General features: G+C 34.5%; 1 protein-coding gene across 1 annotated transcript; it reads left to right on the plus strand.

Moving 5' to 3' along the window:
* Window positions 1–7,022: 7,022 nt before the first annotated feature.
* Window positions 7,023–7,460, plus strand: LOC107960557 (14-3-3-like protein RA215). The gene has a single exon (XM_016896889.1). The coding sequence runs from the start codon at window positions 7,023–7,025 to the stop codon at window positions 7,458–7,460; it is 438 nt and encodes a 145-aa protein (XP_016752378.1).
* Window positions 7,461–22,866: the final 15,406 nt, after the last annotated feature.

Below are 22,866 nucleotides of genomic sequence, written 5' to 3' on the forward strand. Positions count from 1 at the left end.
CTATTATAATTTGGCATTAAAAATGGTTAATTTGCATGTTTTGGGCTTAGGGACTAAATTGAATAAAAGTAAAACTTTAGGGTTAATTTTTTAAAAATTTAAGAAATGATCAAATTGCATGAAATACATTTTTTTACTGTCTAAATTGATAAGTTGAATGAAATTATTAATTTAGATCAAGACTGAGTAGAAAATCAAGGAAAATGTAAAATTACCAAAATGCCCTTGAACTTTGGTATTTCTACAATTTAGCCAGGTAAGTTTGTATGAACTATATTCTGTATAATTTTGATTAAATTTAATGTTAATATGTGATTATATTGTGATTAAATCAATAAATATATATGTTAGTATGCAATTTACTGTGCTATGAAACGACGTAAATCCAATGACGTATGGCGATTATCGAGCCCCGTTTGAACATTAGGAATTGATTGGATACAAATGACATGTCATTACGGTTTACATGATTCAGGTATTGGTCCTAAGCATCCTATCGATGGCTGAGGTCCTGCATATGTTGTGGATACTCCATAGCTCGTGTGAGTAGCATTGTATAGCTACGTTTGAGTAGCATCGTGTAGCTACGTTTCAACCCATAACTTGCGTGAGCATACCAATTTACAGCTCATGAGAGCATACTGATCTACAACTCATGTGAGCATACTATTTACAGCTCGTGAGAGCATACCGATCTACAGTTTGAGTGAGCATATCGATTCACAGCTCGTATGAGCATACATGTGCAGGATTTGACGGATTATAGTTATATGAGTTAGCACACTCTGTGAGCTATCCTAGGTATCCAACGGTATTCTAAATGGTTTAACAGGCATTATTCGAATATCAAGTGGTAAGGGTTTGATATGAACTAAGATATAGATACATGTGAATTTCATTGAAATGGTATTACATGGTATATTGAAAGTGGAAATGGATGATATATGTATATGATACATGAATAAATGTTGTGGTCATCCATGTTTGGTGTACATGCTTAGGCTTTGGCTAGGTTGTGGTTGGATTATGCCACGTTAAACTTATAACTTATGCATTGAAATGGTAAATGCCTAAATAGAAATATGCTTGTGATCATGAAAGGGTTGTAAGGTTTAAATTATGTAATTTCTATTAAAATGGTTTATCATGTGGTTAGTTCCAAAAAGAATTATGTTTAAATGCATTAGTTTGTGGCTATGGTTGAATGATATGCTTATGTCTCATGTGATATGCATATAAAACGGGTGTGGAAAGGTAATGAGATTGTAAATTCATACTTGAACTGTAAAATGATGAAAAAAGGAATGATGAGTTGAATTGATGTTGCTATTTAAGCTAAAGATAGTAAATGCAATGGAAAGTAATAAAATTCAAATGAAAATAAGAAAATTTGAAAGGGTTTAAAGTTATTTAAAATCCTACTATCCTAGGGATGATATGTATAAGTGATGCTGTGGATTTATTCACTTTGTGAGTTGTTGAATATGGCTTCATGAATCTTGCTGTATCAGTATAATCATTCTTGATATGTATAAATTTCATATTTGAAATGGATTGATATGACTAAAGTTTATACGAGCTTACTAAGCATTCATTGCTTACGTGGTTTTTTTCCCTTACTTTTCAGATTATTGGAAGCTCAATCGAGTTGGAAGCTAGACGAAGATCCATCATATTATCCATCAGTTCTATCGGTACTTTCGAATGTTTTGATTTTGGTTATAATGGCATGTATAGGCATTTTTGGCTAATGTTTGGCCTATGTTTTTTGGTTATTGAAATAGCCATATGGTTTGGCTTGTGTTATGATATCTTGGTTGTGATTATAGTATTTTGAATGTTGACAAATGTTTGATTTTTGGCATGTATATAAATGGCCTTAAATTGGTTGATATCATCACTTATTATGCTAAAAATGTTTAAGTTAGAATGATGATTAAGTATGCATATTATAAATGTCTTGTGGTTGGTATAAATGTGGTAATTTGGTACATTTGCTATAAATGACATATGAGATCTTTTGTTGCAAATTGTTGAATGGTATATTTGGTATGTTTTGTTAGGAAAAGTAAATGGTTTGTTGTTGATGCAAGCTTAATCAAAAGTTAGTAGAACATTTTGGCTAATTTGAATATGTTTTCTGAAAAATTCTCTGAGTTTTCGATTTAGTCTCGACTTGTTTCAAACGCATATTTAGGGCCTCGAGGGCTTGTATGAGGGACAATGTGTATGATTTGACTTGGTTTTAATATGTTTATTACTATGATATGAAATGTTTGAAATTTCTGTCCATTTGAATTGTAAACTCTGGTAATGCTCTGTAGCCCTGTTTCGGCGACGGATAGGAGTTAAGGGTGTTACACTTGATAGTTTTATTTTAAAAGACTTCAGTACTTTATTATATGGTTAGTTTGGGATTGTATTAATATTTTTATGGATTATGGCATGGGACATTATATTTGGGGATTTTTAATTCATTCCTTCATGATTTGAGGTTTTAAATTGTCTATTGAAATTTTATTGAATATGCATGAAAAATTGATTTTTAACAAAAGTATGATTTCAATACAAATTTTTTCACCACAATAATACGAAGTTTGATTATAAAAAAAATATAATCTAAGTTGTTTGAAATAATTGATGTTTTATTGATTTTGCATGAAATATTAAAATTTTAACAAAATATTGATGTTTTAGCAAAATTCTCGCTACGATATTTTAAAATCAGTTATTTTTCAAAAATGAAACATAGTCTTTCTAAAATATTCAACTTTTACAAAAGTAAATCTAAAGATGCTTGATGAGTTTATTCTTTTGAAATTAATATAGTTTACTCAAAACAAAACAAATAAGTTGGGATCATAGCTCTTAAATTAAAAGCAAATGATTTTAAAGAGAGAATTAAGACATGAACGTTTTCCGTGCCATTACAATGGGCAATGTAATCTTCAGGATTCAATCATAACGTCTAGGCTGGGTTTGAGAGGTTACAAGTAATCACCTTAAATGTACCAGATCTCGAGATTTATTGGGTATTATAAGACCCCTGATTAACCTCAAGATGAATGCTTGGGCGTATTGTTCTCTTTCAACGGCACTCATAGAGTTGTTGATATAATTAAAATTTTCTTCCAATCTTTTTATCTCTATCCGGCTACCAAAAAACTTGTTTGATACCTTGCCTAATAGTTGCTCACAAATTTCACTCCAATCGCCAACGACCACTACCCCTGTAACAATTGGCCCATTGACTGCCTTCCGACGTACCAACATTGGAAGTGAGAATACTGAAATTGAAGATATGAATTAAGGTAGTGTCCACAAGTATACAGATTAGGTTGTAATATTGTTTGTTTACAACTAAACACTTTGTAAGTATTCCAAGGACCGTACCCTAGGGATTGCAGTTGGGAAAATTACTATTAAGCAAATTACCAAAAATAACTACTAGTCTTCTTGAGTCACGAATTAGTTAATGTAGAAACAGGATGATAATAATAGTAATAAACTAAATGAATTGAACTAAACCTAAATCTAGTTCTAAGTTTATGTATCAGCTTCTCCTATCCCTTGTTTTGACTATACGAGTTCCTTTAGCCTAGATCTAATTGTTTTACTTGATTAATTATTGATGTAGGGTTCTAAATAGTTGGCTACTGATTAACCTAGAAGCGCTTTTCAGCTTTCTACTATCCTAACTAATCGGCAAGAAGTACTCACCTCTTGATGACATAGTTCAGACCGGGGTAGGATAAGGTTTTCACGGATAGGCAATATCAATTTTAGGTTTATTCCTACCCATATAAATTTTTAGGTACGTCAGTCTTAGGGTTTAAGTTCTTCCTTCCCTAACCACTAATCTGCTAAGTGATGCGTGGTAGGCAATACGGATTTCGGGTTCGTTCCTACTTAAATGACTTCCTAGGTACGTCAATCCTAGAGTTTAATTACACTCAACCAAATCTAACCAATCCAATTTGAACTCTCCTGTCAATCAATAATTAGATTAGTACAATTAGAACATGTGAAATATGTATAAATTATAAATTTATTCTAATCTTTACACAAGCATTCAATTAACAATGTTAAAGAAAGAAATATAAATAATAGAATATAAGAAAGAGATACTGATGGATTTATCAATAAAAGCATGGCTCTGGAACAATCTCCGCTCACAAAAGTCTCATTTTGGAATAGGATCTTTTGATTACAAGAACATAACGTAAACTAAGTAAAAACTAAGAACAAGAACAAAAACATAAAAGTCCTCCCCTAATGTGTTGTTCTGAGCAAGTCTTTATAGATTACATGTATTATGACCTAATTAGGTAAAATAAGGATGGATAAGCATGTTAATTTAGGTTTTGTATGTGAAAACACCCTTGCTCATTAAATTGGCATCGTTGCAGTTGTGTTGCAATACCCTCAAGCTTGTGTTGCGACATCCTCGGTAGACTACTTCTTTGGTATTTTTGTTGCTGTGTTGCATCATCCCAGTTCCATGTTGCAACATTAGGAGCAGTCCACTATCTTTTTGCCCTTGAATGATGCCCTTCACACACAATCAACATGTTAGTATTCCCTTAGATTTATATTGGCTTAGAAGGTCATAAAACATAAAAAAATGCTCATTTTATTCACTATGTCCTAATAAGGAAAACTTAATAAAAAAATATATTAATTTTCTATAAGACCAACTCGTTAAGTATAGAATTGTGCCTAAGCTGCTACAATGAATTTTGGTAGATCACTCACCTACAGGTAGACCGAGTTGTAAAGCTACGTCCTCGAGTGTAATTGTACACCCACCGCATAGAAGATGCAATGTGTGTGTCGGGTCTCCATCTTTCCACCAAAACACTGATAAGTGCGGGATCCAATTTAGTCCTCTCGGGCACACGAGGCATATACAAGATTTTTGCCTCTTGCGCATGTTGCTCAATAACACATGACGCCCTCATAGTTAAATTGTGTATGTACGTCTTTAAAATATGACATTTGGCATGATTATATAAACATAAAAAACTGATAAAATTAAAAATGTTAACAACTTAATAATGAGATTAATTAAAATAAAAAAAATAATAATATTTTCTTACCATTTGCAATTGGAAGGCAGAAATGTGCTTATCATCCAAATGAATAAGAAGAATTGCCATTATAAAAATCAATTAAAAACAAAGAAATAACGAAATACAAAATTAAAAGAACAATTTTTGAGAGAAATTGAATGAAAATTGAGAACTAAAGAGAGAATTGAGAGACTTAGGAGAATGAAATTTGAATGCAAAATGAAGAAAATGGCTAGGGTTTGTATAGGAATTAAACAAGCCGTTAGGAAAAAAAATTAAAACAACAAGATTTTTCCGTTGTAATTTTTTACCATTGAGAAAAGATACTGTTGGCTAAAAACACATCCTATTGGGCCCATTTTCTATTTCTCTCTCCAAAATTGGTCTATTTCCCTAAATATATAAAAAAGTTAGCCCAAAACCCTAAATATTTTTTTAAAAATAGCATAAACCTCAAATTTACCCTTAAATTATATTTGTGAAAACATTGATAAAATCATCCAATTTTTTTGGTGGGACCATGACAATGATGACAAAATTTTTCATCTCTATAGTTGGGACAAAATTTATGCATCTCTATCAAAGGGAATTAGGAATACCACTAGACTTTTCAACAAAACTCTTTTTTCCAAAATTGTTTAACACATCATGACAAACCAAGACTTTCTCTTCACAAAAGTTTTACGATCCAAATACTGAAACCATCTCCCCTTTGAAGCTATTAGGTTAAAAATGTGAAATTTTGGGATTGGAAGAGTATTATTGATAGAAGGGATATCTATCTTAAGGAAAGGATGTGCACTTTGGAGTGACAAAAACTGTTGGATCAATGAAAATGTGGACTAGCCCTTAGTGGATACTACCAAACCATCTATCTCGGGCATTAAAGTTTAGTGATTCCTCTACCCCCATGCTAGAAACTAGGACCAAAGAAAATCCCTTAGCTTACTCGACTCTGACCAAACATATGACTTTCTCAGTAAGGCCCTCTCCATTCAGGGTGGTGATGATAAAATTGTCTGGAAATTTGATTATAATCAACTTTTCTTTATGGAGAATGTGTATGCCCTTATTCACAGGTTGGAATTTAATGATTCTTGCTTAACTTCTCATAAAACCTGGAACATCTGTGCTTCGAATATATAAAATCATTGTCTTCTTTTAGAAAATATGCAATAATTTCCTTTCTACTAAAGATCTTATCTCGAGAAGGCTATCTCTTGATGATAACATTTGTCCTTTATGTAAAACTAATAGAGAATTTGTTGAACATTTCTTCTTTGACTGTAGTTTTCCCATGGATATTTGGTTATCTTCTTCACTCACTATTTGACCAAATTATCTCTGTATCTCCTCCGTATTCAGTTGGCTTCTCAATTGGCTTGAATAAAAAAACCAGTACCCTTGACACGAGAAGATTATATATTTTCATTTCTTGTACGCTTTAAATCATTTGGAAATTAAGAAATGAGCTCATCTTTTGGAATGTAAACCCTGCCCCATGTGTTGTAGTTAGGAGGATGCATGATCTACACCTTTCTATTCTCAATGTTTTCCATTTTGACTCTACTCAAGCTCTCTTCTAGGAATCTAAGATTGTACAAGTCAAGGACCATCCCCTACCTAGATTCTTTCACTTTGCATTGTGCATGAAAATCAAATGTATATAATTGGAGGAGCTGTAATCACCCTTGACTATAGAGACTCTTAGGTTTTATTCATCCAAAGTTTTAAATTTTCAAGCAAGCTTCAGGACAATTATTTTAACCTTTAAAACTAACAATGTTGATTTTTGTAGGGTTTATGGAAATGATAAAAAATGGCTTAGCATCATTCTCGAACGTTGGTACCCATCCTGCACTTGAAAATATAAGATAACTCTTTTAGTATTTCACAATCCAATATCAAGTTTTGAGAAATAGTTTGCCATGCTACGAGTGCTATGAAGAGATGGTCAAGTTCATAGGGAATGTTGTCTCCGTCATCCGCACCCTTGAAAAAAATCTTCGTCGAGGAGCACAACCTTTTCCTTTTCACCTACAAGAATGTCATTGGCGCCCATCGTGCCTCTTAGATGATCATTTCCTCCATCAAGTAAAAAGAGGAAGGCCATGGCAACGCCGACTACGTCACAGTCATCCACAAGTACATGGCCAATATCAAGGCAAAGTTGTAAAGATATGCGTTGAAATTTTGAAGCTCTTTAAAGAGAAGCTTGTTCTTGTTGCTGGACATGGGGATTCCAAGGTGTTTTATTTGAAAATGAAGGGAGATTACCATAAGTACTTGGCTAAGTTTAAGACTGGCCATGACAAGAAAGGCATTGCCGAGAATTCCCTTACCGCGTATAAATTTGTTAAAGTTTGTGTGCATTTTTGTAATTTCTAGTTGGGTCCTATGGATTTTCTTACTTTGATGTATAATTTTAGGGATCATTTAAGTTTATATGTGTGGTGCATGTGAAAACTTAATGCACAATTGACATAGAGAAAATAAGAGAAATTAGAAGGAGGTGAGAAATTGAGAGAAGAAACTAGAAGAAATGTGTAAATACCAAATACCAGAACCACTTCTATTTTCACCCAACTGCTTAAGAAGGAAGGGTTGATAGTTTTCCCTTCTAATTCAGTTGTATAGCCATTATAACAACTGGTTACAACACACACCATTCCATTTAAATGGAACGACACCAAAACACTTCTAATATTCCAAAATAGGGCCTAGAAGTTTGAGCCCGGTGAACGGTGATTGCTAGTAGGTTTGGCGAGCTACAGTTCACCAAGAGGCTTAACAAGCTAGTATACACCACTAGGTTTGGTGAGATGGTATATGCCAACAGGTCTGATGAGACAGTGTACTCTAATAGGTTTGGCGAGCTAGTGTTCGATAATTGGTCTAGTGGGCTAGTGTTCCTAGTGGATTCAAAAAACTATGATTGCTAGTGAGTTTGGTGAAGGAGGGATTTCTAGAGGGTTTGGAAAATTAGGGTTCGCTACTGGGCCTGGCGAGATGTTATCTTTGTTTTGGGCCAAAAGTCAAAAGTATGAGTAGTCAATGGGTAATTATACCAAAACTAGGAACTCAACTTACTTTTCTCTTCACAACACCATCCATGCAAGTAACTATTTCCTAATTCTACTGCAACTAGGGTATCCTAAGAACACCAAAACACCAAGTGCCTACAAATTAAGCCCTTTCCATTAGAAATTTCATATTCTGTTAAACAATAAAACTCTTTCAAATTCTTCGTTGAGTATTCTGCTATCAAGTTTTAATAACCTAAAAATTTTCTCTTAGGATCTAAGGTATGACTATGTTCCTATATTATATTTAGAAGAATTTGCAACAAAAGGGACTAGATTCACCAAAAGATCATTACATGCGAACCTAGGATCACTTGTGTTTATGCATGAGTTTGTAAGTGCTTTGTCTATTAGTGACTTGTATAAATTTGTGAAATTACGAACTTGATAGAATTGTCTACAAGAAAAGACAAAGGAAAAGCAAAGTTAGTCTAAAGGTTTTCAGTAAATTGGTGAGTGTTCATGGATCGCCACATTTATGGGTGAGCCATAATGTTAATCAGGAGCTTATGGTTTTAACCTAAGTTCTAAAAGTAAGCATTCTCTAAAAAAATTGTTTTTGTGGTTGTGTTTTGAATATGTATTTTTATGAGCAATGCATGCGAGCTATTTATTACGAGCTCATTATGATCAATGCTCTGCGAGGTCCTCACAATGTGTGAGCTTTATGTTTTAAGTACATGTTTTGAAAAATATGTTTTTTCCAAAACTGTTGGATATAATGGCATGCCATAAGATTGTGATTACTCACATTTATTTTTTGTGATTTGGGCGAGAGGCCCTGGGACAGGTTAGAGAGATAAAGGAATGTCAAGCTAAGCTCTATTCACTGGGACATGTTGGTGTGTTGGAGAGTGTTCAGCTTTATGCTACACATATGGGTCATGTTAAGACTCATTGAGTCATTTTAAGACGTTAGAAGGGGATCCACATCGGTTTAACTTGAAGTTCGACCAACAGACTACCATCATCAAATAAACTGAGGCGAGCAAACATCACCCTCAAATCATTCATAACCCTACGGCTCAGTGTGTCGGCCACCACATTGGCCTTACTAGGATGATATTCGATCGTACAGTTGTAGTCCTTAAGTAGCTCAATCCATCTACGCTGCCTAAGATTCAGCTCTTTCTGAGTGAGGAGGTACCTGAGGCTCTTGTGATTAGTGTAAATGATACACTTCTCACCGTACAAGTAATGCCTCCAGATTTTCAATGCGAATACCATAGCGGCCAACTCCAAGTCATGCATCGGATAATTCGCCTCATGATTCTTAAACTGACGAGACGCATACACTACCACCTTGCCCTATTGCATCAACACACATCCTAAACCGACATGTGATGCATCACTATAAATAGTAAACACCTTTCCAGACTCTGGATGTATTAAAATAGAGGCTTCAGTCAATACAGTTTTGAGCTTCTCAAAGCTCCTTTGCTACGCATCAGTCTAGTTAAAAGGCACACCCTTACGTAGCAGCTTAGTCAAGGGTGCTGTAATAAGTGAAAACCCCTCAACAAATCGTCAATAATAACCTGCCAGTCCCAGAAAACTGCAGATATTAGATATAGTCTTAGGCTGCTTCCATTCTTGTACCGCGTCAATCTTTCGAGTATCTACCCTAATCCCCTCAGCAAAAACTACATGACCCAGAAACTTCACTTAACGTAACCAGAACTCACATTTACTGAACTTGGCGCACAGTTGCTTCTCTCGCAAAGTCTGCAGAACCACCCTGAGGTGTTCATCATGTTCATCCTCGGTCTTCGAATACACCAGTATGTTGTCAATAAATACCATTATGAATCGATCAAAATTGGGCTAGAAAACTTGATTCATCAGATCCATAAAAGCTGCCGGTGCATTCGTCAGTCCAAATGGCATTACTAGGAACTCGTAGTGTCCATAATGAGTCATAAATGCCGCCTTATGCATATCAACCTCCTTAACTCTCAACTGGTGATACCCTGATCGGAGATCAATCTAAGAGAAAATCGAAGCTCTTCGGAACTAGTCGAAAGATCATCTATCCTCTGTAAGGGGTACTTATTCTTTACGGTCAACTTGTTCAGTTGTCGGTAGTCAATGCACATACGCATGGATCCATCCTTCTTTTTTACGAACAGAATTGGTGCTCCCCACAGAGACACACTAGGGCGGATGGACCCACGATTCGGCCACAGTTTCAAGGTACTACTCATCTTGGAAGTGTTTTGTTATGGAACTATAAAAGGTGTGTAACCATAACACTGCAGATGGAAATCGGCGAAAAGTTAAAAAGTGTGGTAGTACCACCAAACAAGCTACAGTTTTCAAAAACACTACCATGTGACATCGCCAGATTTAGCCATAATGTTCAGCCAGGTTTGGGGTGTTACACACCTCCCTTGTGTACGACCCTCGAAGTACTTACATACTTCATTGTATAACTATATTACAACCTGATCCGTATACTTGCGGAAACTTCCTAATGCTTATATTTGGTTGTAGTATTCACAACTAGACATTAGTACATCCAGAAGTGGTCACTCCTCGAGGATTCGATCGACACATTTTGAAGTCAAAATCTTCAAAACAAGGAAAAACAACGGGTAAACATTACAGAATGCTTAGCAAGCTCATATGAATATAAACAGTTAACTTACCTCATATAACAAACACATAGGTTAAACTAATGTGTATAACCAAAATTTACCTAACATATCAAAACACAATCACGATACAGTGAGCTTGATTCATATTCGATTACATAAGTATACTCAAACTTGTTATAAAATCTTTCACTTTGCTATCTTTGATCATTTAGTTCATAACACATAATTTCCCTTTCGTATCATAAAAGTTATCTGATGAAACATCCTAAAAGAACTCAAAACAATGATACCAATCACGCCTAATGCCCATCTGAGTTGAACACATATATATCCATCTATGTTAGGTTATCCGTCTAGGCTAGACATTTTATTGATACATCAAGTTCTAATGTATAGGTTAGGTTACCCTTCCATGCTAAACCTTTAAATGATCTCGGGTTGGTTGTTTGAGCTGAATATATATTAGTGTCAGGTTACTCATTTGAGCTAAACCTTTATCTACACATCAGATAATTGGCCAAAGTTGTATATACATATAAGGTCACACGTCCAGACTAAACCTATAGAACATCAATTTACTTGTAACAGCCCGATTTTGATCAAATCAGAATAGTGGTTTTGGGACCACAAATCTGAAGCAAAAATATTTATTTTATTATTATTTTAATGTCTACAGCATGAAAATATGATTGTATGAAATTTTCGTTAAGAAATTTTAGCGTTTGGTTGCTCAAGTTGATAAAAAGGACTGAATCGCGTAAAGTGAAAAATTAGAGTTCTATTAGATAAAAGTATCTAATGGCTATCAAATTAAATAGAGGAGGTCCTTATGTTGTAAGTAGACCATTTCAAATGTGGGTGGATATTTATGGGCTTAAAATGGATGTTTAATATGATATAATAATAAGGTTATTATTGGAATGTAGTAATAAAGGTTAATAAAACAAAAGAAATAAAGATATCATCTTTCTGATTGAGATACCACCACCGAATATTCAAAATAAGAACAGCCATGGAAGCTTGAGCATTTGGCCAAGCTATTTTGTTCAATTAAGGTACAATTTTTGTCTCATTTTTAATGATTTCTATGTTTTTGATATCGTTGCAGCTAGGTCTAGCTACCCTAGGGACTATTTTGCAAAAATGTTAAAGATTTTGAATGATACCATTGATGAATATGTATGATTTTTGAATTTTCTTGATATATTATGAATGCTTGTTGATAGATATATGAGTTATGTTAAGTGATTTTTAGTGAAAATGCAAAATAGGGATTAAATTGAGAAATGTTAAAATTTTGTGGTTGAAATGTGAAATAAATGAAAATTAAGGTTTCTAGGGGCATAATGGTGATTTGAATAGCATGGTTATACTTAGAATTTCATGAATTTGTGATTTTGTGAAATAATGACTAAATTGTGAAAAATATGAAAGTTTAGGGGAAAATGTGTAAAATAGCCCTAATGTATATTTTGGATTGAATTGAATAAATAGATGATTAAATAAGTTAATTTTGAATATATTTAGATCAAGAAAAACGGAATTTGGATCTAGATCTAGGGAAAAGTAAAGTTATCGACTAATCGGCATTTTTATCGTTTTCAAACCTGAAATAAGTTTGTATGGATTAAGCATTGTTATAATTATACTTTAAATGCTTTGATATTGCCTAAATTGTGTATACAAGACTATAGTTATATTTGACGACAAATTGGCTACGTATGGCACTTAGTGTGCGATTCAAGATAGCTTGGGCTATGTATGACACCTAGTGTGCGATTCAAGATAGCTTCGGCTATGTATGGCACCTAGTGTGCGAGGTTAAAACAGCTTCCACTATGTTTTGGCACTTAGTGTACGATAAATCGAGTATTCAACAATTTCTGTTTGGACATGAGTTTGTTCCGGATTGGTACAGGTATGTACGGAATAAAATTTGAATATTGAGATTATGAGATTATGAATTCTTTGGTAAATTATGTGAATGATGTATTGATAGCTTTGAGGCTTAATTGAGTTGTTGTTCATTGATTTCAATTATTTGATTTTTAATCAATTGATGAGATTTGCTTATCGTTTTTCATATGAACTTACTAATCTGTATAGCTTACATTGTTTATTTTTCTTATGTTTTATAGTGATTTCAAAGTTAGCTCAGATTCAGGGATCGTCGGAGATTATGTCACACTATCCAACCATGACTTTGGTACTTATGAGTTTATGGTTTGTTCATATGGCATGTATAGGATTATGGTTATTTTGATATGTATCTTGGTAGTGAGTTTTGACATTTGGAAATGGCTTATGAATGGGTATGTTTTGGTAATGATGTTGGCCAAACGAATTGGCAATGTAAATGTCTACATTTTGGTTTGTATATATATATATAGCCATGAGTGATGGCTTAACTTTGGTATAATTAATATATTTGAATCATATGTATATATATGCTTATGTCTTGTGTATAATGAGTTGGTTGTGATGATTGATGATAATGGGCATATTGAGTATTAAATAGATGATTTGTGAACTAGTATGTTTGTGAAATTGAGCATAATAATGTATATTTGTAAATGGTCTTTTGATGTTTTATGAAGATCTTGTTTGGAATGAAAATAGATGGTGTATTATGGCACCTTGTGATTTGTATTTATGGGTAATGAAATGGTATGGAATATGTTTGGTATGAGATTGATTTAATGCCTACTATGTCTTGAGTAGGTGCCTTTGAATTATGGTGTAGGTGGATGAAATTTGGGTGGCAAATTGGCTTGGTAAATAGCCTATTTTTGTCCACACGGGCAGTGATACGGGCGTGTGTCTCAGTTGTGTGTGACACACGGTCTTGTTACATGACCGTGTGCCCCCTAGAGTTAAAATTTAAATCAAGTTAGTATGCTCCACACGGCCTCACACACGGGCGTGTGACTTGGCCGTGTGATATAAGTCAGTATACCCTATAGGTTTGGCACGACCTAGCACACGGCTTGGCCCATGGGTGTGTGTGGCCATTTTCAGGGCACACAAGCTAGCCACACGGATGTGTGTTTTGGTCGTGTAATCCGAGTCAGGGAGTTACACGGGGTAGAACATGGGCTTAGACATGTCCATGTGCTCCTATTTCGAATGTCCAGACGGCATGTGACACGGGCGTGTCTGGTGGCGGTGTGAGACACACGGCCTGTCCACACGGGCGTGTGTCCCTTATTTTGAGATAAAATTTCTAAGTTTTTAAAAGTTTAATAAGTTATTGGTTTAGTCCTGAACCACTCCTAAAGCATGTTTTGGGCCTTGTAAGCTCGTATTATGGACAAATTGATTAAGTTTGAATGATGAATGTACGAAAATATGTTATGCTTGCTAAATCATCATATAAATGTGTTGTAATTACGGTAATGCTCCGTAACCCTATTTTGATGTTGAATACTGGTGAGGGGTGTGACTTTTATTGGTATCAAAGCTATAGTTTAGTCGATTCTAAGATTAACATAGCGTGAGTGAGAGTCTAGTTGTACATGCCATATATATAAACTGTGATAGTGTGATGACTCTTGATGTTTTAAATTGTATTTTCATATAGAAATGAATCCCAATAGAGCTGTAGTTGATGAGGTTGAAAGTAATGTGCTCGCTCCCGCTCAAGGGACAGTACCGTCTAATTCTAGACCCATACCGGGTAGCTAGATAGGAGAGGCGAAAGAAGCCTTCTTCCAATGATGAATGAGTGGTTCACTCAATCCATTCAGAAGAAACTGGCTACTCAACAACCTTCACCCCCTCCTAATCCCCAACCAGTTCCTGTAGCTCCTCAAGGAGTCAAGCTTTTAAGATTGAACAAGCCTCCAGTTTACAAGATCCGTACACATGGAACCGAGTTTTGCCTTGAAAACACTATTAGAGTACTTGATGAACTTTCTTGCATGCCAGATGAATTTTAAAGTGTGCTATATCCCTTCTGATAGATATTGCATATTAGTGGTGGAATACATTAGTATCGGTGGTACTGAGGGAGAGAGTCACCTGGGAATTCTTTCAGACTGAGTTCCAGAAGAAATATATAAGTCAGCGGTTTTTGGATCAAAAGCATAAAATTTTTTTAGAATTGAAACAAATCCACATGACTGTAACTGAGTACAAGAGAGAATTTGTATGGTTGAGCAAGTACGCTCGGGAGTATGTTTCTACTAAAGAAATCATGTGCAAGCAGTTTGTTGATGGGTTGAATGAAGACATTAAATTTCTATTTGGAATTTTAGAACTGAAGGAATTTTCCGTTTTAGTCAACAGAGCTTGCAAAGCCAATGAATCTTGCAAAGCCAATGAACTTAGCAAAGTAAAGAGAAAGACTGATTCAGAGTCAAGAGATTTGAGAAAGAGATCGATTGAGTAAACCTTTTCATTCCTCATCAAAGAAATCAAGAGATTATTTTAACTGATCGACCATTTCAGCTGGATATTCCAATAGAGATCGCAGAAAGCAATAAACCATTCCTAAAGCTCAAGCTACATCGGTATGGAGTGTTGGGAACGTGAAAGACATTAAACCTGAGTTTCAACAATGTGGAGGACGAAATTTTGGAGATTGTTGAATGAAAAATAATAATAGATCTTGTTATAGTTGTGGTTCGCGAGATCATTTTATTCGAGATTGTCCTGAGTTAAATGAAAAAGATAAATCTCAGAATGTAATATCAAGCAAGACAGCTACTTGAGGGAGGCCACCAAAAAATACAGGAAATGCAAGTTAGAATCGTGGTACAACGAAAGACTCTACAGTGAGATCTGAGGCCAGAGTACCTGCTAGAGCCTACGCTATTCGTGCTCGCAAAGAAGCGTCATCACCAGATGTTATTACCGGTACATTTTCTCTTTACAACACTAATGTTATTGCATTGATTAATCCTAGATCAACTCATTCATATATATGTAAGAATTTGGTGTCTAATAAGAGTTTGCCCGTTGAGTCTACTGAGTTTGTGATTAAGGTATCAAACCCCTTAGGCAAGTATGTCCTAGTTGAAAAAGTATGCAAGAACTGTCCTTTAATAACTCGGGTTACTATTTTTTGGCTGACTTGATGCTTTTTCCATTTGATGAGCTTGATGTGATTCTGGGTATAGATTGGTTAACTCTACATGATGCCATTGTGAACTGTAGACGAAAGGCTATAGAATTGAAGTGTCAGAATAATAAAATTCTTTGGATTGAATTTGATGAGTCGAATGGATTGCCAATGGTGATTTCATTGATGTCGGCTCAGAGATATGTTAGAAAATGTTGTGATGCGTACCTAGCATATGTTTTAGATACCAAAGTGTCTAAAAAGAAGATTGAATCATTACCTAAAGTTTGTAAGTATTCGGATGTATTTCTAGATAAATTTCCTGGGTTGCCACCAATTAGAAAGGTTGAGTTTTCCATTGAGTTAGTACCGGGAACTTCACCAATATCTATAGCTCCATATAGAATGTCTCCAACAGATTTAAAAGAGCTAAAAGCTCAGTTGCAAGAGTTAACAGATAGAGGTTTTACACGACCTAGTTTTCCGCCCTGGGGTGCGCCTGTATTGTTTGTAAAAAAGAAAGATGGGTCATCAAGAATGTGTATTGACTATCGACATCTCAACAAAGTTACGATACAGAATAAGTATCCATTGCCGAGAATAGATTATTTGTTTGACCAATTGAAAGGTGTAACAATGTTTTTGAAGATTGATTTGAGATTGGGTTATTATTAGCTGTGAGTTAAAGACTCAGATATGCCTAAGATTGCGTTCAGAATGAGGTACGGACACTATGAATTCCTTGTTATGCCTTTTGGACTTTAGACCATATTTAGACAGATTTGTTTCCTACCATTTTTATGGATTTGATTAATCGGATCTTTAGACCGTATTTAGACAGATTTATTGTTGTATTCATTGACGACATTTTGATCTATTCACGAGATGAGTCTGAGTATGCTGAGCATTTGAGGATTGTGTATGCTAAATTCAACAAATGTGAGTTTTGGCTCTGAGAAGTTAGATTTTTGGGACATATTGTATCGGTAGATGGCATTCGAGTTGATCCGAGCAAGATTTCTAAAGTTATTGACTGAAAATGACCTAGAAATGTATCCAAGGTTAGAAGTTTTCTGGGATTAGCTGGTTATTATAGATGCTTTGTAAAAGGGTTCTCGATGATTGCTACAACGATGACCAGACTGCTACAGAAAGATTTCAAGTTTGAATGGTCCGAGAAATGTCAACAAAGTTTCGATCAATTGAAAGCATTGCTAATAGAGGCACCAGTGTTGGTTCAACCTAAGTCAGGTAAAGAATTTGTGATTTACAACGACGCGTCATTGAACGGATTGGGTTGCGTATTGATGCATGACGGAAACGTTGTAGCTTATGCCTCCAGATAGTTCTAGCTGCATGAAAAGAACTATCTGATGCACGATTTAGAGTTGGCCACTATTGTATTTGCATTGAAAATTTTTAGACATCATTTGTACGATGAAAAATGTCACAACTTTACTAATCATAAAAGCTTAAAGTATATTTTGACTCAGAAAGATTTGAATTTGTGAAAACAGAGATGACTCGAATTACCAAAAAACAATGAGTTTGTAATTGATTATCACCCGAAGAAAGCAAATGCAGTAGCGGATGCTTTGAGTAGAAAGTCGTTGTTTGCCTTGAGAGTAATGAACACGCAGTTAACATTATCCGATGATGGTTCGATCTTAGCTGACTTAAAAGCTAAACGAATACTTCTTCAGAAAATATATGAAGCTCAGAAATGTGATAATGAATTGCAAGCTAAAAGAGTGCAATGCGAGTCGACTAGTGATTCAGACTATCAAATCGGATTTGATGATTGTTTAATGTTTCGAGGTAGAATTTGCATACTAACGAATTCTGAGCTTATTCAAAAAATTCTTCATGAAGCACACAGTGGTTGTTTATCTGTTCATCCTAGAAGTAAAAAAATGTACAATGATTTGAAGAAGTCGTATTGGTGGTTAGGTATGAAACGAGACATTTTTGAATTCATATCGAAGTGTTTGATTTGTCAGCAAGTGAAAGCCGAGCATCAAGTGCCATCAAGATTCCTTCAGTCTGTGATGATACCGGAGTGGAAATAGGATAGAGTGACTATGGATTTCGTATCGGGATTATCCCTATCTTTGAAGAAGAAAGATGCAATTTGGATTATCGTTGACCGACTGACGAAATTAGCACATTTCATCTCGGTACGTACTGACTTTTTGCTTGATGAATTGGCTGAGTTGCATATGTCTGAGATCATTAGATTGCATGGGATGCCAATTTCGATTATTTTGGATAGAGATCCGAGGTTCACATCACGATTTTGGAAGAAATTACAAGCTTTGGATACGAAGCTGAATTTTAGTACAGCTTTTCATCCACAAACTGGCAGACAGTCAGAATAAGTAATTCGGATTCTTGAAGATATGCTTCGATGTTGTGTTTTAGAGTTCGAAGCTAATTGGGAGAAATATTTCCGCTAGTTGAATTTGCATATAATAATAGTTTTCAATCGAGCATAAAGATGGCTCCGTATGAAGCATTGTATGGTCACAAATGCCGAATTCCATTGTATTGGACCGAGTTGAGTGAGAAAAAGATTTACGGGGTTGATTTGATTCGAGAAACCGAAGGAAAAGTGGAAGTAATTCACAATTGTTTGAAAGCGGCTTTAGATTGTCAGAATTCATACTCAGATTTGAAACGAGAAGACATTGAATTTTAGATCGGTGATAAAGTGTTTTTGAAAGTGTCTTTGTGGAAGAAAATCCTTCGATTTGGTCATAAAGGCATATTAAGTCCACGATTTATTGGGTCGTATGAGATTATTGAATGAATCGGGCCAATGGCATATCGACTAGCTTTACCGCCAGAGTTCGAAAAGATTCATAATGTATTTCATGTATCGATGTTGCATCGATATAGGTCTGATCCATCACATGTGATTTCTCTGTTAGAGATTGAAATTCAACCCGATATGTTATACAATGAAGAACCGATCAGAATTCTAGCTCGAGAGATCAAAGAGTTGAGAAATAAATGCATAGCTTTAGTAAAAGTCTTATGGAAATGTCATGGAATCGAAGAGGCTACGTGGGAGCCCGAGGAAGCTATGAGAAAACAGTACCTTAACCTATTCACTGGTAAGATTTTTGGGGACGAAAATCTTTAAAGGGGAGAGTTGTAACAGTCCGTTTTTGGTCAAATTGGAATAGTGATTTTGGGACCACAAATCCAAAGTTAAAATATTTATTTTATTATTATTTTAATGTCTACAACATGAAAATATGATTGTGTGAAATTTTCGTTATGAAATTTTAGCGTTTGGTTGCTCAATTTGATAAAAAGGACTAAATCGCGTAAAGTGAAAATTTGGAGTTTATTAGATAAAAGCATCTAATGACTATCAAATTAAATAGAGGAGGTCCTTATGTTGTAAATAGACCATTTCAAATATGGGTGGACATTTATGGGCTTAAAATGAATGTTTAATATGATTTCATAATAAGGTTATTATTGTAATTTAGTAATAAAGGTTAATAAAACAAAAGAAATAAAGATATCATCTTTCTAATTGAGATACCACCACTGAATATTCAAAATAAGAACAGCCATGGAAGCTTGAGCATTTGACCAAGCTATTTTGTTAAAATTAAGGTATGATTTTTTTCCCGTTTTTAATGATTTCTATGTTTTTGATATCGTTGCAACTAGGTCTAGCTACCCCAGGTACTCTTTTGCAAAACTGTTAAAGCTTTTTAATGATTCCGTTGATGAATATGTATGATTTTTGAAGTTTCTTGATAGAGTATGAATGCTTGTTGATATATATACAAGTTTTGTTAAGTGATTTTTAGTGAAAATGGAAAATAGGGATTAATTTGAGAAATGTTGAAATTTTGTGGTTGAAATGTGAAATAAATGAAAAATATGGGCTTTTAGGGGCATAATGGTAATTCAGCTAGCATGGGTATACTTGGAATTTCATTAATTTGTGATTTTGTGAAATAAGGACTAAATTATGAAAAATGTGAAAGTTTAGGGGAAATGGTGTAAAATAGCCCTAGTGTATATTTTGGATTGAATTGAATAAATATATGATTAAATAAGTTAATTTTGAATATATTTAGATCAAGAAAAGCGAAATTTGATCTAGATCGGAGGAAAACTAAAGTTATCGACTAATCGACATTTTCATCGTTTTCAAACCTAAGGTAAGTTCGTATGGATTAAGCATTGTTATAATTATACTGTAAATGCTTTGATATTGCATAAATTGAACATACGAGACTACAATTATATTTGACGACAATTCAGCTATGTATGGCACTTAGTGTGCGATTCAAGATAGCTTCGGCTATGTATGGCACTTAGTGTGTGATTCAAGATAGCTTGGGCTATGTATGGCACCTAGTGTGTGATTCAAGATAGCTTCGGCTATGTATGGCACTTAGTGTGTGAGGTTAAAATAGCTTCGGCTATGTTTTGGCACTTAGTGTGCGATAATTTGAGTATTCGACAGTTTCCATTTGGATATGAGTTTGTTACAGATTGATACAGGTATGTACGGAAGAACATTCAAATATTGAATTTATGGAGTTGATGAATTCTTTGGTAAGTTATGTGAATGATGTATTAATAACTTTGAGGCTTAAGTGAATTGTTGTTCATTGATTTCAATATTTTATTGGTAATCAATTGATGAGATTTGCTTATCGTTTTTCATATGAACTTACTAAGCTGTATAGCTTACATTGTTTATTTTCTCATATTTTATAGTGATTTCAAAGCTAGCTAGGATTTAGGAATCGTCAGAGATTACATCACACTATCCAACCATCACTTTGGTACTTATGAGTTTATGGTTTGGTCATATGGCATGTATAGGATTATGGTCATTTTGATATGTATCTTGGTAGTGAGTTTTTCCATTTGGAAATGGCTTATGAATGGGTATGTTTTGGTAATGATGTTGGACAAATGAATTGGCATTGTAAATGTCTACATTGTGGTTTGTATATATATATAGCCATGGGTGATGGCTTAACTTTGGTATAATTAGTATATTTGAATCATATATATACTTATGTCTTGTGTATAATGAGTTGGTTGTGATGATTGATGATAATGGGCATATTGAGTATTAAATAGATGATTTGTGAACTAGTATGTTTGTGAAATTGAGTATAATAATGTATATTTGTAAATGGTCTTTTGATGTTTTGTGAAGATCTAGTTTGGCATGAAAATAGATGGTGTATTAAGGTACTTTGTGATTTGTAATGATGGGTAATGAAATGGTATGGAGTATGTTTGGTATGAGATTGATTTAATGCCTATTATGCCTTGAGTAGGTGCCTTTGAATTTTGATGTAGGTGGATGAAATTTGGGTGGCAAATTAGCTTGGTAAATAGCCTATTTTTGTCCACACGAGCAGAGACATGGGCGTGTGTCTCAGTGGTGTGTGACACACAGTCTTGTTACACAGTCATGTATCCCCTGGTGTTGAAATTTAAATCAAGTCAGTATGCTCCACATGGCCTCACACACAGGCATGTTACTTGGCCATGTGGTATAAATTTGTATACCCTACAGGTTTGGCATGGCCTAGCACAAGGCCTGGCACATGGGCGTGTGTGGCCATTTTCAAGGCACACTGTCTAGCCACACAGGCGTGTGTGTTTGGTCGTGTGATCCAAATTCGAGAGTTACACAGGGTAGGACTCGGGTTGGGACACGTCCATGTGCTCCCATTTCGAATGTCCACACAGCATGTGACACGAGCGTGTCTGGTGGCCATGTGAGACACATGGCCTGGCTACACGGGCATGTGTCCCTTGTTTTGAGAAAAATTTTCCAAGGTTTTGAAAGTTTAATAAGTTATTGTTTTAGTCCCAAACCACTCCTAAAGCATGTTTTGGGCCTCGTAGGCTCGTATTAGGGACAAATTGATTGAGTTTGAATGATGAATGTACGAAATGATGTTATGTTTGCTAAATGGTCGTATAAATGTGTTGTAAGTCCGGTAATGCTCAGTAACCCTATTCTGATGTAGAATAGGGGTGAGGGGTGTTACATTACTCGTTATAGCTAAACCTATGTCACTTGTATCTTCGAGTTTGCAACAAATGTTGGATCTTAAGATTATCAAAATTCAACCTATAACCATGTGTATGAAACATTTACGATGTTTCATTGGGCTAATTCCATCATGTAAGTTCATATTTAACCCTTGTACAATTTAGTCAAAATCTCACCATTTAGTACTAAGTTACAATTAATTCAAAGTTTAACAAAACATACATAGGTTCACAAAATATTACTCACAAGGAATTAAACATAGTATTATACCATATAAACTTACCTGACAAAACATCAATCGATAAGGTGTCAGGGACTAGTCGCAATTTTTCCTTTTTCACGAATATCCTCCGAATGATTTAAATTCCAACCTAAATCATAATTAGTTTCAATTATCAATTTCATACATCATTCAACAACATAATATAATTATATGTCAATTCAATTTTATTTTTCAAATATTCCTTCAAGTTTTGTATTTTATTCAATTTAGTCCTTAAAATCGAATTTGCCATAACTTTCAACTTCTAGGTTTAATTTTGAAACCAGTCTCAAATTCATCCTTCTAAAACCCTGTAATATCTAAATATACAAAAATTTAACCTCAATTTTAAAATATTTACACTTTAGTCCCTATGTTCAAAACTTACAATTTTTACTTTACAAATTAATCATTTTTCATATCTAAGCTCAAAATCTATCAATTTAGTACCAAAAGCTTCAAGATTCAATAATGAAAACTTTTATGAAATTGATCAATTTTGCAAAATAGTCCCCAGGCTTGCTAAATCAAGCTCTTGGATCTAAAAAACATAAAAATTGCAAGATATGGACTTGAAATCACTTACCAATTTGAAGAATAAAGCTTGAAAAATAAAAAAATAAAAAAAACCCTTCTTTTCTCCCTGGGATGACAGTGGAGATGAAAATGGATGGAAGATGATTTTTTTTTCTTATAAATTAACTTATAGCTTAGTAAAATTGTAAATATTAAGAT

This window comes from Gossypium hirsutum, chromosome A05, assembly GCF_007990345.1.
Source record: "Gossypium hirsutum isolate 1008001.06 chromosome A05, Gossypium_hirsutum_v2.1, whole genome shotgun sequence".
In the NCBI taxonomy this organism is placed as follows: domain Eukaryota; kingdom Viridiplantae; phylum Streptophyta; class Magnoliopsida; order Malvales; family Malvaceae; genus Gossypium; species Gossypium hirsutum.